Source organism: Gekko japonicus, unplaced genomic scaffold (genome assembly GCF_001447785.1).
Source record: "Gekko japonicus isolate JY-2015 unplaced genomic scaffold, Gekko_japonicus_V1.1 scaffold2003, whole genome shotgun sequence".
NCBI lineage: Eukaryota > Metazoa > Chordata > Lepidosauria > Squamata > Gekkonidae > Gekko > Gekko japonicus.
Genome location: NW_015177076.1, coordinates 91,251 through 106,273, shown reverse-complemented (window position 1 = coordinate 106,273; position 15,023 = coordinate 91,251). Strand labels below are relative to the sequence as shown.

The window sequence follows — 15,023 nt, the reverse complement described above, 5'->3', positions numbered from 1 at the left end:
GCTTAGGAGCTGCCTGACGAAAGTTTTGCCGAAGTTGCTCTGTTGAAAGTCCAAACTGCCGCAGAGCTAGCTGCTTGAAATATGAATAGTTCCTTGCTTGCTGGGGAGCAAGCTGTGCAAGTAACTCTGCAACCTCCCCATGCAAGCATCTGCGCAGAGCTGTGGCTTAGGAGCTGCCTGACGAAAGTTTTGCCGAAGTTGCTCTGTTGAAAGTCCAAACTGCCGCAGAGCTAGCTGCTTGAAATATGAATAGTTCCTTGCTTGCTGGGGAGCAAGCTGTGCAAGTAACTCTGCAACCTCCCCATGCAAGCATCTGCGCAGAGCTGCCATATATTCAGTGTCTGGCAAGTGATAATCCTGTGCTGAGGCTTCAAATAAAGCAAAAAAGGTTGCCACATCATCTCCAGGTCTTAACTCAGGGAACTTTAACTTTGTCCATCTGTCTCCTTGGTTGCCCATTAGATGCTGCTGCATCATATTCATCTGCTGCCCATTTTGCCCAAGGAGTTGGGTCATCAGAGTACATAACTGCTGCACTGGGTCAGCCAATTGCCCTTCCACTGGAGCCGCGTCTGCCTTCACCGCTGTATCTGCTCCCTTATCATTCTGTACTCCTGTTTGCCAGGCTTTCTCATCTGTTTTTGGTTGTGAGACCCTCCTCCTTAAGGCAACTTCATTATCATTACACTCCTCTAGAATTAGTCTCGTATCAAATGCTTTCTCAGGGGGGTATCTTTGAAAGAACTCTTCCTGATAGAAAAATCCTTCTAATCCTACTGAGGCCAGCACTGGGTCCATGTTATATAATATCCCTTCGGAATAATCCATGGATCAGCAGTTCTTCTTGATAGCCTTCTTTCACCTTTTGCCTGTTTGAACTTTAAGCTTCGAGCCAGCCCACCATGCCACCATGTATGACACAGGCTTCGGGTTCTCTATCAGGATACTTCAGGCTCCACAATCAGGCTTGGCAATTCAGGCAAAAAAGCTTTTATTATCGAAAGAACAAGAAAGGCAACCTCAATTAACAATGCTTTGAGGACAAAGAAAACGTCCTTCTGGGGGTTGCCAAAATACAAAAAAGTAATTAAAATAAACTGGAACTTACAATAACTCCACAAGGTAGGAAAACATCCTGCCCACCAAACGCGCGTTATCCTCTCCCCCACAACTCTTGCTATTTTATCTTTGGAAGGACCTGTTAAGACACTGCCCCTCCCTATCTCCAGTGCAGCTGTTAGTTAAAAGATCTCAGCTGTGCAGCTCTTGCCAGGCACCGGCCAGTTCCTGTAAAGACTTGCAAGGTTGATCCTCCCCCTTCTGCCGTCCTTCAGTTCTACTAAGTTGCTGTGTTACCGATAGGTTGGTGTCTTCCTTACAAAAGCTAAGCAGGATTGTGACATGGAGGCAGGCAAGCACAAACCACCTCTGAATGTCTATTGCCTTGAAAACCCTGTGGGGTCACCATAAGTCAGCTGTGACTCGACAGCCAAAAAATTTAAACAAGAAATATGCCATTTAACCTCCATGTGATTCATAACTATTTTCCCACCCCTTCTTTGGTAATAATTGGAGGCAACTATTTGAATGAATGCATGTTTATTTGCAGTTGGTTTATTTGTTTATTTATTTGCAGTTGGTTTATTTTGATATTATGATGCCTCCAATACTCCAATAAAATATTCTTAAGGCTGCAGAAGTGGATGCCATCAGACGTAATGGGGGGCGGGGGTAAGAGAAGCAGCAAAGTGCAGCAGAGCAGAAACTTCTGTTCCCCCAGGAGAGTCTTTTTTGTTTTCATTTTTGTGCATTTCACTCACTCTGATTTTCTGGTAGCAGTCTGGTACAACTCTGATGAATTGTAGTGCAAATAGAAGGACAAGAAAAATGTGGACTTGTGTGAACATTGATGCACCATAAAGCACAGTAATGATCCTGTTGTTGCTACTTGCTCGTAACTTTATAATAGGTAGTGTTCTTCCTCAGTCCTGTAGGCCTCTTAAATATTTCAAAGCTGTTGTAGTGATAACCTGACATAAAAATAGAAAAGCATATAGGAAGTCAAAGATGTCATTTTCTCCCCCACTCTTCTCTCTAGAGCACTTTGAAAATGGTGAATGTGCAGGCTCTGCCAGATAAAGGGGAACGATTATTAAAGCAAGTGCAAGAGCTGGAAGCTGCACTTAGTTCTCTTAACCTGGAGACGGAAGAAGATGCAAAGGAAGGTGGGCTTATTCAGAATTTAGAGGCCATTGGCCATACAGCAAAGACAGTGTTTTTTTCTTTCTTTAGAACACTCAGAAATATTTCTTTGATTCTAAATCACTCTTTCACTGTCCAAAATGTTACAGCGTATCTCCTTTTAATGTGTGTTGGAGCCAGTTAAAACACATACAGATAGCAGATGATAACATCCCCTCTTGGGAAGTACCTTTCAGAGACAGTTTGGTGTAGTGGTTAGGAGCACGGACTCTAATCTGGGAGAACCGGATTTGATTCCCCACTCCTCCACATGCAGCTGCTGATGTGATGTTGGGTCAGGTCCTAAGTTCTTTCAGAGCTGTTCTCTCAAGAGCAGTTCTCAAAAGAGCTCTCTCAGCCCCACCTGCCTCACAGGGTGTCTGTTGTGGGGAGTGGAAAGGAAAGGAGATTGTAAACGGCTCTGAGTGCTTTGGGTAGTGAAGGGTGGGTATAAATCCAATCCCTTCTTCTTTTAGCCTGTCATTGGGGTCTGTTACCTGGAATGCCAGCAGTACATGTGAACACTCGTTCACAAATGTATCTCCAAATTCCCAGGTCAAGGAACCATTGCTCTGTGGTGGAAAGGCCATGAACATGGGCAATGCCTGGGGTAGGGATTTGGAATAGCAGACAGTGAGGGAGACAGTATTTTATTGTATATAAACATAACAGAATGAAAAGCAGGAAAATTCAGGTAGATTATAAGAGCCATGTAAAATGTTAAATTTGGGGAATTGCTGAGCTCAGGTGGCCCACAGTGATCACACAAGCATTTGGGGAATAAGCAACAACAGGGAAATCAGCTGTCCCAGTTATGCTAGCTGTGCCTTCTCTTAGGCTAGTCCAGGGGTGGCCAAACTTGCTCAACAGAAGAGCCACATAGAATAAACATCAGATGTTTGAGAGCCGCAAGACATGAACAAATATTACACACACACACTTTCATTTTAAAATATGCACATTTGCTTTTTATTAACATTAAATGAGACTGCTAAAAATAAAAACAGAAGGGGTAGAAACAGATATTGATAATGATATTTATTTGTCCAATGATATTTGTTTGCTAATGATATTTATTTATCTAAGAGAGAGAGAAAGGGAGAGAGGTGGAAAGAGAATGAAAGAGGTGGAAAGAAAGAGAGAGAGCGCCAAGAAAGCTAATAGATGGAAGGGAGGGGGAAGGAAGGGAGGAAGAAAAAGTATGCCTCCTCTTCGCTTCCTCAGCTGCCCTGCCAGAAGCCGCACAATACATGTGAAAGTCGCATGTGGCTCCCGAGCCGCAGTTTGGCCACCCCTGGGCTAGTCCAAAGTTAGAACCAGGCTTTGGTGTTATGAACATACAGTGTTTTGGGGGGTGGGAAGCAGGTGGGGGAAAACAGTTGCAGTTTCTCACCAAGCTGTACTTGGAGTGTAGGAAGGGGGATTGGGAGAGAGCGATTTAGAGAAGCAGAGCAGAAAGTTTCATATGTTTTCTGATCCAGCAGTGTCATTATAGTTGAAGTTCTGAAGTAGTGAGGGGAGGGGTTCCAGTGGAAAGAATGAGTCTCTGTCCAGTGATTTCAGTGGTGACTGAGCGATCCTGGGGAGGAGATGGAGCCTAATTTCTTCCTTGCCAGGATGCCGCTTTTATCCTATTTTTTCCTTTGGTTGTTCAGTCGCATAGTCGAGTCCGACTCTTCATTTACTACTTGGGGCTAAATCTTTTTGGTGGCATTTTTTAATCCTCTTTGCCATTGGGGGGAAAAGGCAGGATCCTGGCTCCTGTTGGCAGGTTTGAATTGTTAGAAAAAGGTAATAGGGAAGGAGAGAAGGATGATGGGTGAAGAGCAGGTAAGGTGGTTGCAAAGAGTGGATGAAGCTGGGTGGGATGACTGGATTACCTGAATGACAGTCCAGTGGCCATTAACAGATGCCAGGAGATGGGTGATGGCCCTGGCTTTGCTAATTGCTTAGATTTCCAGAGGAGTCTCCATAGTAAGGCAGATTCCTGGATGGGCCTAGAGAGCTGATTATTGTCCTGCAAACCTTGATCATTAATCATAGCCAGTGATCTATGCTCTGATCACATATATATTTGGGAGAGTGTCCCGGGGTGGGGTACACCCTGTGAATTAGTTTCTTAATTGCCAGTAGTCTGATCTTTATTTCTCAGCTTGAATATCAGGCAGTGGCAACAAACTTTCCAAGGTCTGAGGATTTAAGGAGGCAGTGGGGTTGGGTCTCAAGCGCATGTCTCCTGACTCAGGGCTGCTTTTAGGAAAACATGGAAATCACATGTTTGACTGTTCATCCATAGTTGGGGAACCCTCTTTGCTCATAGAAAGCTATTGTGTTGAAGGGCTAGCCCTGTTCCTGAAATAGCAGTTTCTAAGCTGCATGTAGGTCTTTTTTAAAAAAAAGCACATGGGACAGTTTTCAAACATGCAGTTCTCCATTCCTGCAGTCTGAAATGGTAGCCCTGTACCTCACTGTTCTGCCATGTTTGAACTGGGTTTTACTCAGCAGGCAATGCCGGCATTATGGTAAAGGAAGAAGAATTGCAGCACAACCCATTCAGGAGAACCACCACAGAGCCACTGAGTACCCTGAAGGAAAAAGGGCCACAGATGTTCAATGAGCATGAGAATACGAGACAACTAGAGCTCCGTCTTCCTGCAGGATCTGATCAGTACTGCAGTAACCCTTCTGGAGGTACGTGGGGGAGCAGCCGGCTATGATTAAAGTAAAAATGAATTGGGAGAGACATATACCCAGGGAGAGACCCTGTAATCCCTTTAACTTCCTCTGATCATTATCCCAAAATGTGTGTATCTGAGGCATAAAATTTTGTGTTTTCATAGCAGTCTTACTTATGCCTGAATTAAAGTATAAGAAATCACACTTTCACAGAGTCCGTTATTGTCTTTGGGAGCTGCCTGATTCTTTTGTTAGATAACTTTATGTTCTGAGAGGCTCCATCAGAGCCATCACTGTTTTTCTCTAGGCTTGACAGTCTTCTAGTCAGATTTAAAGCAAAATGTTACATTTACATAATAATCAGTACTATAGTAGCTCATCATTTCATTACTGTTTTATAGAATATTCTTCTGTGCGGAACCTTTACGGAGGCCGAATGACTGAAGATCGTCTCAGAGCTGTGTATAGCGCCACAACTGATGCAATTAACCAGCTCCACAAGTCCCTCAAGTCCTGCCCCATGGAGGAGGCAGTGACTGTGGACCCACCGGGACTGAAGGTAAAAAAGGAATGTTGTGGTGCCTGTAGTATGGCTGCTCCAATGTGCTGCCGTATTCCTTCTGCCAAAAATTTTTACATGAGTTTGTGTGACTAGAAGAAGCCAATAGAAATGGCTGAAAGGGTTTGTCTGCAGTCTTATAGATGAGAGACAGTGAGCCGAGTTCAACCCAGACAAAACTGAGAGAGTATTATCTGCTTAAGGACTGAGGAACCAGTGTATCCTGGAAGGAGTGGCATTGTCCTTGAAGGAACAAATTCATAGCCTGGGCTCAGGCCTTCTCCAGGGCACACAGTGCCTTTGATATCCCAGCTACAGCTGCTTCTCAAAAAGCATTAACGTGTCACAGTGATCTATGCTCTGATCACATCCAGGTTAGATTGCTGTAATGTGCTCTTGTGTAGGGCTACGTCTGAAAACTGGCACTTAAAATTGGTGCAAAATGTGAAGAGCAGGCTTTTGTTGGGGGCTGGGTACACAGGGTTCATATCACTCCTGTGCTGTAAGATCTGCATTGGCTGCCTGAAGGCCCTAAACTGCTTGGGGCCGGGGTACATGAAGGAGCTTCTCTTCATACTGCTCAGCCTGCCTGTTAAGACTGTCTTCCCGGGCCCTGTTCTCTGTGGCCCTGCCTGCAGAGATGAGGCAAGTGGCGACCAGAGGCTGTTGTGTGACATCTCACCTTTTGGAATGCCTTCTGCCTTGAGGCTTGCTTGGCACCAACTATCCTTTAGGCACCAAACCAAAATATTTACTTTTTAACCAGGATTTATTGATGGGTTGCATCTTTTTAAAAATGGGGTTTTAATAGTCTGTTTCTAGCCTGAAGACAGTTTTATTAATACCAGTTCAGGTTCCTGGACTGTTATTAATGATTGTTTTTTTATGTTGTTGGCCTTATGATTTTATTATGTTACTATTAACTTCTGAGTTGCCATGAGCAGGTTCTCTGGAGAGGTGACGTAGAATTTTTCTAAATAAGTTAATGTTACTCTGCCGTTATTTAATTTGCTGAATCAGGTTTCCACCCCTTCCCTTGCAGCCCATGAAGTATGCAAGACACAAAGTTCTTGGATTGTGTAATGTTTCTTTAGCATTTTCCCCTTGTGGAACTGCACAGGAGAAGTTCACCGTGGGCTATGCTGTTGATAAATTTAGAAGCCTGATGTCACTGAAAACTGAAAGAATTTCAAGAGCTAAAATCCTGTATCCATTTAGGAGTAAGAGGTACACCACCAGCAGACAGTTTTATTGGTGTTTCTGTTGGAGGAAATACCTGTGTCTGAGAAGTCTGCATTTTATTCCAATTATAATGAAATGTAGTTACAAATCTTGAATATAGAAACTACAGGTTACTTTCTAACCGTCTGGTCCAACTTCCTTAAATCCTTTGTGCCAAGTCTGAAGTATTGTTTACCTTTAATGCCTATGGAACTCTTTTGGTTGCCCTGCTTATTATAATGATTAGTTATCCCTCAGAGCTCAGCCATAAATGTCTGATTGGAGCCAGGTTTTTGTTTTTCTAATCTGGGGATTATTAAAAAATAACTCTAGAAAGGTCCTAGTCACAAAAAAGCCTCCTAGTAAATAAAGAATACAGAAGGTACACAGTCAAAAAGGAATTTTGAATGAATGTTCAGCATTGTTATTCTAACTCTCTGTAAAAAGTAGAGCATTCCAAAGAAAGGGGGGAAAGTGTATGGGCTGGATTTCATAATGGAAAAACTGCCCATGTGCATCTCCTACTGTATCGGTGCTGAATCTCATCATTACATGTCTGGGAGGACCACAGGTGACTTGCTCAAGAGGCAGCAAAATAAAGTGTTAATAAAAGAAGTAATCTGCTGTTGAAATGGTGATCTGAGTGCCATCTCTTGCAAATAGCAATGAATTCCACGTCCTGCACTCCCTTTCCCAGGTCTCTCTTTTGCTGCACCAGAAACAGGCACTAACTTGGCTCCTCTGGAGGGAGAATCAGCTGCCATGTGGAGGAATCCTAGGTAAGAAATTCCGGGTGTGTTTGGACAGCTCCTTTTCTGATAAAAGTAGCTTTCATTGTTTCTCAGGTGTCAAGCATGGCATGGAGGGTGCAGTAATCCATGGTATGGCCCTTGTCCCCAACCCAGAATGGGAGTAGGTTTTAATCTGAACCCTGAAGAAAAGGACATTTGGCCCATTTCAAATCTGCTGTCCAACTCTTTGGAGAGTTTAAAGGTTCCCTTATGGAAGGCTCTTACTGATGATTGGTGTTCAAATGTAGTTCCTAGAGATATAGCTAAAAAACTAGGTAGGCTGGGAGAGGAGACTCTGGCTAAACACAAGCCTCTTATGAACGCTGTGAAGTCGTGGAAGCCAGCTGGCCCAGAGAAAAGGCTGCTGTTGCTTCTGGTTTCCTTGTCACGTCTGCCATCTCAAAGCAGTAGAGCATAAAGCGCATAGTCTGTTGATGCCGGCACAGTCTTTCCAGCCCTGGCTGTGTTCTGGTCTGGGTGCCATGTTGCTTCTTCCCTTGGCTTCCTCATCCATCTGAATAGATAGGGTGCAGTATGTGATAGATCCACGTTCCTTTTCCCTTGAAAATGAGGCATCATAGACACATAATCAGCAATCAGACACTTTTAGAATTTCAGATGCCTGATTAGAGGCTTAAGAAATGCAGCAGTATTCATTCCCATTATGCTCTGATTTTGTTCTGTTCTATGCTTCCCCCCCCTTCTAGCGGATGATATGGGCTTAGGGAAGACTTTAACGATGATTGCGCTTGTCCTGACCCAGAAGCAGTTACAAAAGGAGAAGAAAGTAGAGATTTGCATGTCTCGACAAGGTACAGAAGCAGCAGCACTAGCAATTCTACTGCCAGTGCCTGTAGACTGGAGAAATTCCTGTCTACCAGTAACTTTTGTCTATGTGGCCAGTAAACATGGTGGACTGTTTCACTTAATAAAATATGTTCATGTATTATTCTTTATATTTGAAGATTCCTCTGTTATCTCTTCCAATGGCACTCTGATTGTCTGCCCTGCATCCCTGATCCATCATTGGAAAAAGGAAATAGAAAGGCATGTGAGCAGTGGCAAACTGAGAGTCTGTCTGTACCATGGACCCAACCGAAGCAAGAATACAGCCGTGTAAGTACAAAGCCACAAGGTAGTTCTAGTATAAGCATAATATCATAGGAAGCTTGACCCTGGACCATTGCTTCAGTGCACTCTTTTCCTGGACTTGTGGAGAAGAATTGGCAAAGAGAGATTGTGTGGCTTAGAGTGTGAGCTGAAATGATGACACTTCAGCATCCCTCTTGGCCAACGAAGCTGAACCAGTTTATATTTGTCAAACATCAGTCGTATTGCAGTTGGCAGTTTTGATCGATACCGACCAAGCAGGTGAAACCTCTTTCACTCTTAATAGTGGACTAGGATAATTCTGTGAAACATGTTCTCCTTTCTGGTAAAGTGGCGCTTGGAGTCGGAGTACAAATTCTGTACCAAAAATGGTGCTGTTCTATCTGTCTCGTTCTCCATATCTGAGATGTGCATGTTCACTCACCCTTCCAACAAGTCAAGCTTAGCATCCTTACTTTTCCTTTAAGGGGGAATCCAAATACAGGCATATTCAGGATCTTAGTTACTCATTGGGATTTAAGATGCATTTTTTCTTTAGTTCTTTGTGGTTGTTTTGGGATACCCTGCAACTCACCAGCTGTGTGTCTCCTCCTCGTTCAGCCTCTCTGGATATGACATTGTCATCACCACCTATGGCATCATAGGGAAGGAAATCCCCACACACGAAGCAGAAGAAGAGGTTGCTGCTAAGGACCATGTTGTGCAGGTAGGTGGAATATACAGATTAGTCTCAGGCATTCTAAAATACACTTGCATATTAAGCACCCTGTTGATTTCACAGACAATGCAGATGTTGTGTTGCTTTGGCACAGAGCAGCTACTAAATAAGCTCCTCACACTCTGCTCATTTTTGCTCATATTCTTGCTGTAACTGTAATGAAACACTCATCCAGGGCTGTTACAGTTTATAACTCACTCAGTTAAAGTCCTCTGAGCAATGCAGTGTGACAAGAAATAACTAAAAATGCTTCATAAACTACTACTTAATGCAAAACCATATTTAGAAGTCACAACTAAAAACAAATATAGTATTTGTGCTTAGCCACAACAACTTCAATTCCTCCGATCAGGGTTTTCTGCAGGTGCCAACCTGTGAATAGGGAAGATCAACAGCCACACGTGCATTCCCTATTGTGCCCCCCCACACACACACACCTTGTGGAATGGTCTGCCTGAGGAGTTCAGGAAGGTTCCCATACTTCTGTCATTCTGCAAACTATGTAAAACAGAATTGTTCAGGGGGGAATTATTATGAAGGTGATGGCTATATTATAATGGAATGGTTCAGGAAGGTGCTGCAATAAAGGAAAAGGGCTAGGTGACTGTATTACTCCATACACTACGTATTATCTGTTTACTCTGTGTATTATCTTGCTCTCACTAAATTGTGTTCTTATAATGCCATTTTCTGCATGGGTTAACCTATGTCTAATACATATGCATTATTTTCAGATTTCTGTAATTCTTTTCCTATTACATAGTTTATTAGATGTCTGATCCTATTGATTGCATTGATTTACACTATGTAAGCTGCCATGTATCTCTGTGAGCAAGTTGGATTATAAAGAACATAAATAAAAGAATGTAGATAAACCGAGGTACAATTTCCCCCCATATTAATGGCATGTTTTTAATTTAATGGGGGGGGGGATTGTAAGGTTGGAGTCAGTGCCCTAGCAGTTGAGGGCAGAAAGAAATCTGAAAACAGATGCAAAAAGAATTTAGGAGAAAATTCCAATGGCCAGGTAATGGCATTCTTCACTTACTGTGAAGCCCCTCCTCATGATGTCTTCACGTGTTTCCACAATTCTCAGTTTAAAAGAAGAGGAGATTGGATTTATAACCCACCCTTCACTACCTGAAGGAGTCTCAGAGCGGCTTACAATCTCCTCCCCCACCCCACAACAAACACCTGTGAGGTAGGTGGGGCTGAGAGAGCTCTTTCCATAACTGTCCTTAAGGGAACAGCTCTGAAAGAACTTATGACTGAATAAGGTCACACCAGCGACTGCATGTGGAGGAGTGGGGAATCAAACCAGGTTCTCCCAGATTAGAGTCCACACTCCTAACCACTACACCATACTGGCTCTCCAGAATGAGCCCCCCCCCAAAAAAAAAATGCAGCATTAAATCTGCAGTGAAATCAATTGTATAACTTGATTATGTGAATTAAATATCTACACATTTTGCTACACCTGTATATTTGATTCCACCCACAGTGAATTGCACAGTTTAGAAATATTTGGCACAGAATATAAATCTATGAAGCTGTAACAAGATTTGCTATCTGTCTTGTAGTTCAGTGTGCACATGGAAGCTGTAAAAGGTAAAAAGGATTCCTTTAAGCAGTGGAAAGCTAGTCACAGTGAGGCTGATAAAACAAAACACAGGCTATGGCAAATAAAATGCAAGTCTGTGGTCAGGCAGGCAAAAAGGGAATATGAGGAGCTTATTGCAAAAAACGTAAAAACCAACAATAAAACTTTCTTCAAATACATTAGAAGCAGGAAACCAGCCAGGGAGGCAGTGGGGCCCTTGGATGACCAAGGGGTAAAAGGAGTACTGAAGGATGATAGGGAAAGGGCTGAGAAGCTAAATGCATTTTTTGTCTCTGTGGAAGATGAGAAGTGCTAGTGCTTGCCCACTCCAGAACCACTGATTTCGGGAGGGGTGTTGAAAGACCTGAGTCAGATTGAGGTGACGAGAGAGGAGGTCCTAAAACTGATAGACAACTTCAAAACGGATAAATAACCAGGCCCAGATGGCATACATCCGAGAGTTCTGAAAGAACTCAAATGTGAACTTGTGAATCTCCTTACAAAAATATGTAATCTTTCCTTAAAATCTGCCTCCATTCCTGAGGACTGGAAGGTAGCTAATGTCACTCCCATCTTTAAAGGGTTCCAGAGGAGATCTGGAAAATTACAGGCCAGTCAGTCTGACATCGATACCGGGTAAATTGGTGGAAACCATTATTAAGGAAAGAATTAGTAAGCACATAGATGAACAAAATCTATTGAGGCAGACTCAGCGTGGGTTCTGTAAGGGAAGATCTTGTCTCACTAACCTGTTAGTGTTCTTTGAGGGGGTGAACAAACATGTGGACAAGGGGGATCCAATAGATGTTGTTTACCTTGACTTCCAGAAAGCTTTTGATAAAGTTCCGCCCCACTGGTGGACCTCCCGATGGCACCTGGGTTTTGGCCACTGTGTGAAACAGAATGTTGGACCGGATGGCCATTGGCTTGATCACACCTGGCTTCTCTTGTGTTCTCAGGACTTCTCCCTGTGGGTCGGTCTTCGGGTTTCACGGAGGCTTTCTTTGCCAGGCTTTGTGTTCAATCCATTTTAAAGGGTCTGGTTTAGCAGGAGAATTGGCATGATGTCAGAAGCTTTGAAACCAGTTTCCCCAATTTCATTATTAGGAAGGGCATTGAAAACAGATCAGCCAATATCATAATGCCCCTATATAAATCAATGGTGTGACCTCATTTGGAATACTGTGTGCAGTTCTGGTCACCACACCTTAAAAAGGATATTATAGCTTTGCGAAAAGTGCAGAAAAGGGCAACTCGAATGATAAAAGGATTGGAACACTTTCCCTATGAGGAAAGGTTAAAGCGCTTAGGGCTCTTTAGCTTGGAGAAACAACGACTGAGGGGAGACATGACTGAGGTTTATAAGATTATGCATGGGATAGAGCAGGTAGAGAAAGAAGTACTTTTCTCCCTTTCTCACAATACAAGAACTCGTGAGCACTCCATGAAATTGCTGAGCAGTCGGGTTAGAACGGATAAAAGGAAGTACTTCTTCACCCAAAGAGTGATTAACACTTGGAATTCACTGCCACAGGAAGTGGTGGCGGCTGAAAGCATGGACGGCTTCAAAAGGGAATTAGATAATCATATGGAGCAGAGGTCCATCAGTGGCTATTAGCCACAAGGTATAGATAGGGGCTCTGGGGCAAGTGATGCTCTGTCTTCTTGGTGCTTGGGGGGGTGGGGTCAACAGTGGGAGGGCTTCTAATGTCCTGGCCTCACTGGTGGACCTCTTGATGGCACTGGTATTTCTGTGTGACACAGAGTGTTGGACTGGATGGGCCTTTGGCCTGATCCAACATTGGCCTCTCTTATGTTCACATACATTCTTTCAACCTGTATTATTGAATCTCACTAAGTTGGCAAAGGTTAAATTTTTGAAGTATAAAATTGTGATTATGGAAGGAGGGAAAGAAACCCAATAAGAGAAAAAAATAACGGGAGAAAGAAAAGCTCCGTCTGGTTTACGTTCTCCTGCCAAATATGTAGATAACTTTAATATGTTTAAATAGTTTAGCTGATTTTCAGGGCCCACCCCCACCCCAATTACTTTAGCACAGTTCTATTGGTGGCTTTAGATTTTAAACCCAGATCTATTTTGTATTCTAGGATAAATCACTTCCCTTCTCTCCCTTGCTTTGGATAAACTGGGCTAGAATTATATTGGATGAGGCACACAGCATCAGAAACCCCAAAGTGCAGGGCTCAATAGCAGCCTGCAAGTTGAGAGCTACTGCCAGATGGGCTATAACTGGGACACCCATTCAGAACAACCTCTTGGACATGTACTCCCTGATAAGGTAAGTTGATCACAATCAGAAACTTTTAAGAGAACTGGCAGTGTAAAAGCTGTGTCTTAAACTAAGGGCTCATCACACATTACAGGGAAGACCTTGTTTGTCTTGTATCTCTGTGGTAAAAACTTGGGGAGAAAAGGTGCTTCCTTAAAAATAGGGTAAACATTTTACCCAGATGCTTTAGGTGGAAAGTATTGCCTCTCCCACCCGCCCTCAGTTCAGTGAGGTCCAGTGACAGCACTTCACCTGCCACTCTTGTTGTCCCTGTAGGTTCCTTCACTGCTCGCCCTTTGATGAATTCAAGGTGTGGAAGAGTCAGGTAGACAATAATACAAGAAAAGGAGGAGAGAGATTGGCCATTTTAACAAGGAGCCTCTTATTGAGAAGAACCAAGGACCAGCTGGACTCATCTGGCAAGCCTCTGGTAATAATTGTTCTGCCTCTTTTTGGATGTGAAAGGGAGCTGCACAATTAGAAAGCTAATGCAGTCTTAGGATGCATTAACAGAAGCATTGTGTCCAGATCACGGGAGGTGGTAGTTCCGCTCTATTCTGCTGTGGTCAGGCCTCACCTGGAGTACTGTGTCCAGTTTTGGGCACCACATTTTAGGAAAGATGTTGACAAGCTCGAGCGTGTCCAGAAGAGGTCAACCAGGATGTTGAGAGGGTGGGAATCCAAGTCTTATGAGGAAAGGCTGAAAGAGTTGGGTATGTTTAGCCTGGAAAAGAGAAGGCTTAGAGGGGACATGATTGCAGTCTTCAAGTATTTGAAGGGCTGTCATGTAGGAGATGGAGCGGATCTATTCTCTCTTGCTCCGGATTGCAAGACTAGATTTAATGGGTGGAAATTACAAGAGAGTCGTTACCGGCTAAATATCAGGAGAAACTTCCTAACTGTAAAAGTGGTTGAGCAGTGGAATAGTCTGCCTCGGGAGGTGGTGGATGCTCCTTTACTGGATGTTTTCAAGCGGAGGCTGGACGACCATCTTTCAGGTATGTTGTAGGTATGTAGGGCTTGCTTTCAGCTGTGCTCCAGCAGAGTGCAGGGGGTTGGACGAGATGACCTGCAAGGTCCCTTCCAACTCTAACATTCTATGATTCTGTGAAATAACCCCGTCATCCCTTTGCTAATGGCCAGCTAGTTGGTTTGATCAGAAGAGGCCCACCAGGCGTTTTGCACTGGGGTGTGTTTAGTTTTAAATCAATCAAGTGAAAAATCTCTCTTAACTGTCAACTGAGCAGCTTCACTTTGAAATTAGTAATAAGAGTTTGCCTCTAGTTTGGGACATTTAGTTCTTTGTAGGGACAAGTTGGCTGATACATACAGAGATTCTAACCAAAGGGATTTTAAATGTCCCACAATATTTGCCACTTTGTACTTCTACTGAGGCAGATTTTTGGCTGTCTGAAAACTTCTCTTTGACACCAGGCTGTAAAGGCTGGAGGCTAGGCATTATAACTCATCGAGATTTCTGGGCCCTGGGAAGTGATGACTCAAATGCGCCCTGTGAACCTTTCATAGGAGAAGTGATTTCACTCCCGCTCTTTAACATCAGCCAGTCATGATGATGCTCATTTTATCCACCTGGGTCTTCCCTCTGTCCAGGTCTCACTACCTCAGCGTCTCACTCGGCTGCACAGATTAAAACTCTCAGGAGATGAACAGTTAGTGTATGATGTGCTGTTCACACGATCAAGGTATGATGGTTTCTTGGAGGCCTTTCATAGCTCATTCCGTCTTGGCTATAGTTAACAGTCCCAGTGCTTATTATTTATTTATTTATTAGTTGCATTTGTATCCCGCCCTCCTC

At 43.5% G+C, this 15,023-nt stretch overlaps 1 protein-coding gene across 1 annotated transcript in view; it reads left to right on the top strand.

Annotated features, from left to right (window-relative positions):
- TTF2 (transcription termination factor, RNA polymerase II) overlaps nt 1–15,023 on the top strand; it is a 33,753-nt gene that overhangs the window by 13,072 nt on the left and 5,658 nt on the right. The window contains exons 6-15 of the mRNA XM_015428234.1: nt 2,099–2,225; nt 4,744–4,932; nt 5,319–5,476; nt 7,395–7,476; nt 8,196–8,300; nt 8,454–8,604; nt 9,199–9,304; nt 13,026–13,216; nt 13,484–13,637; nt 14,819–14,910. Coding sequence (XP_015283720.1) covers nt 2,099–2,225; nt 4,744–4,932; nt 5,319–5,476; nt 7,395–7,476; nt 8,196–8,300; nt 8,454–8,604; nt 9,199–9,304; nt 13,026–13,216; nt 13,484–13,637; nt 14,819–14,910 — 1,355 coding nt within the window. The remainder of the gene's footprint in view (nt 1–2,098; nt 2,226–4,743; nt 4,933–5,318; nt 5,477–7,394; nt 7,477–8,195; nt 8,301–8,453; nt 8,605–9,198; nt 9,305–13,025; nt 13,217–13,483; nt 13,638–14,818; nt 14,911–15,023) is intronic.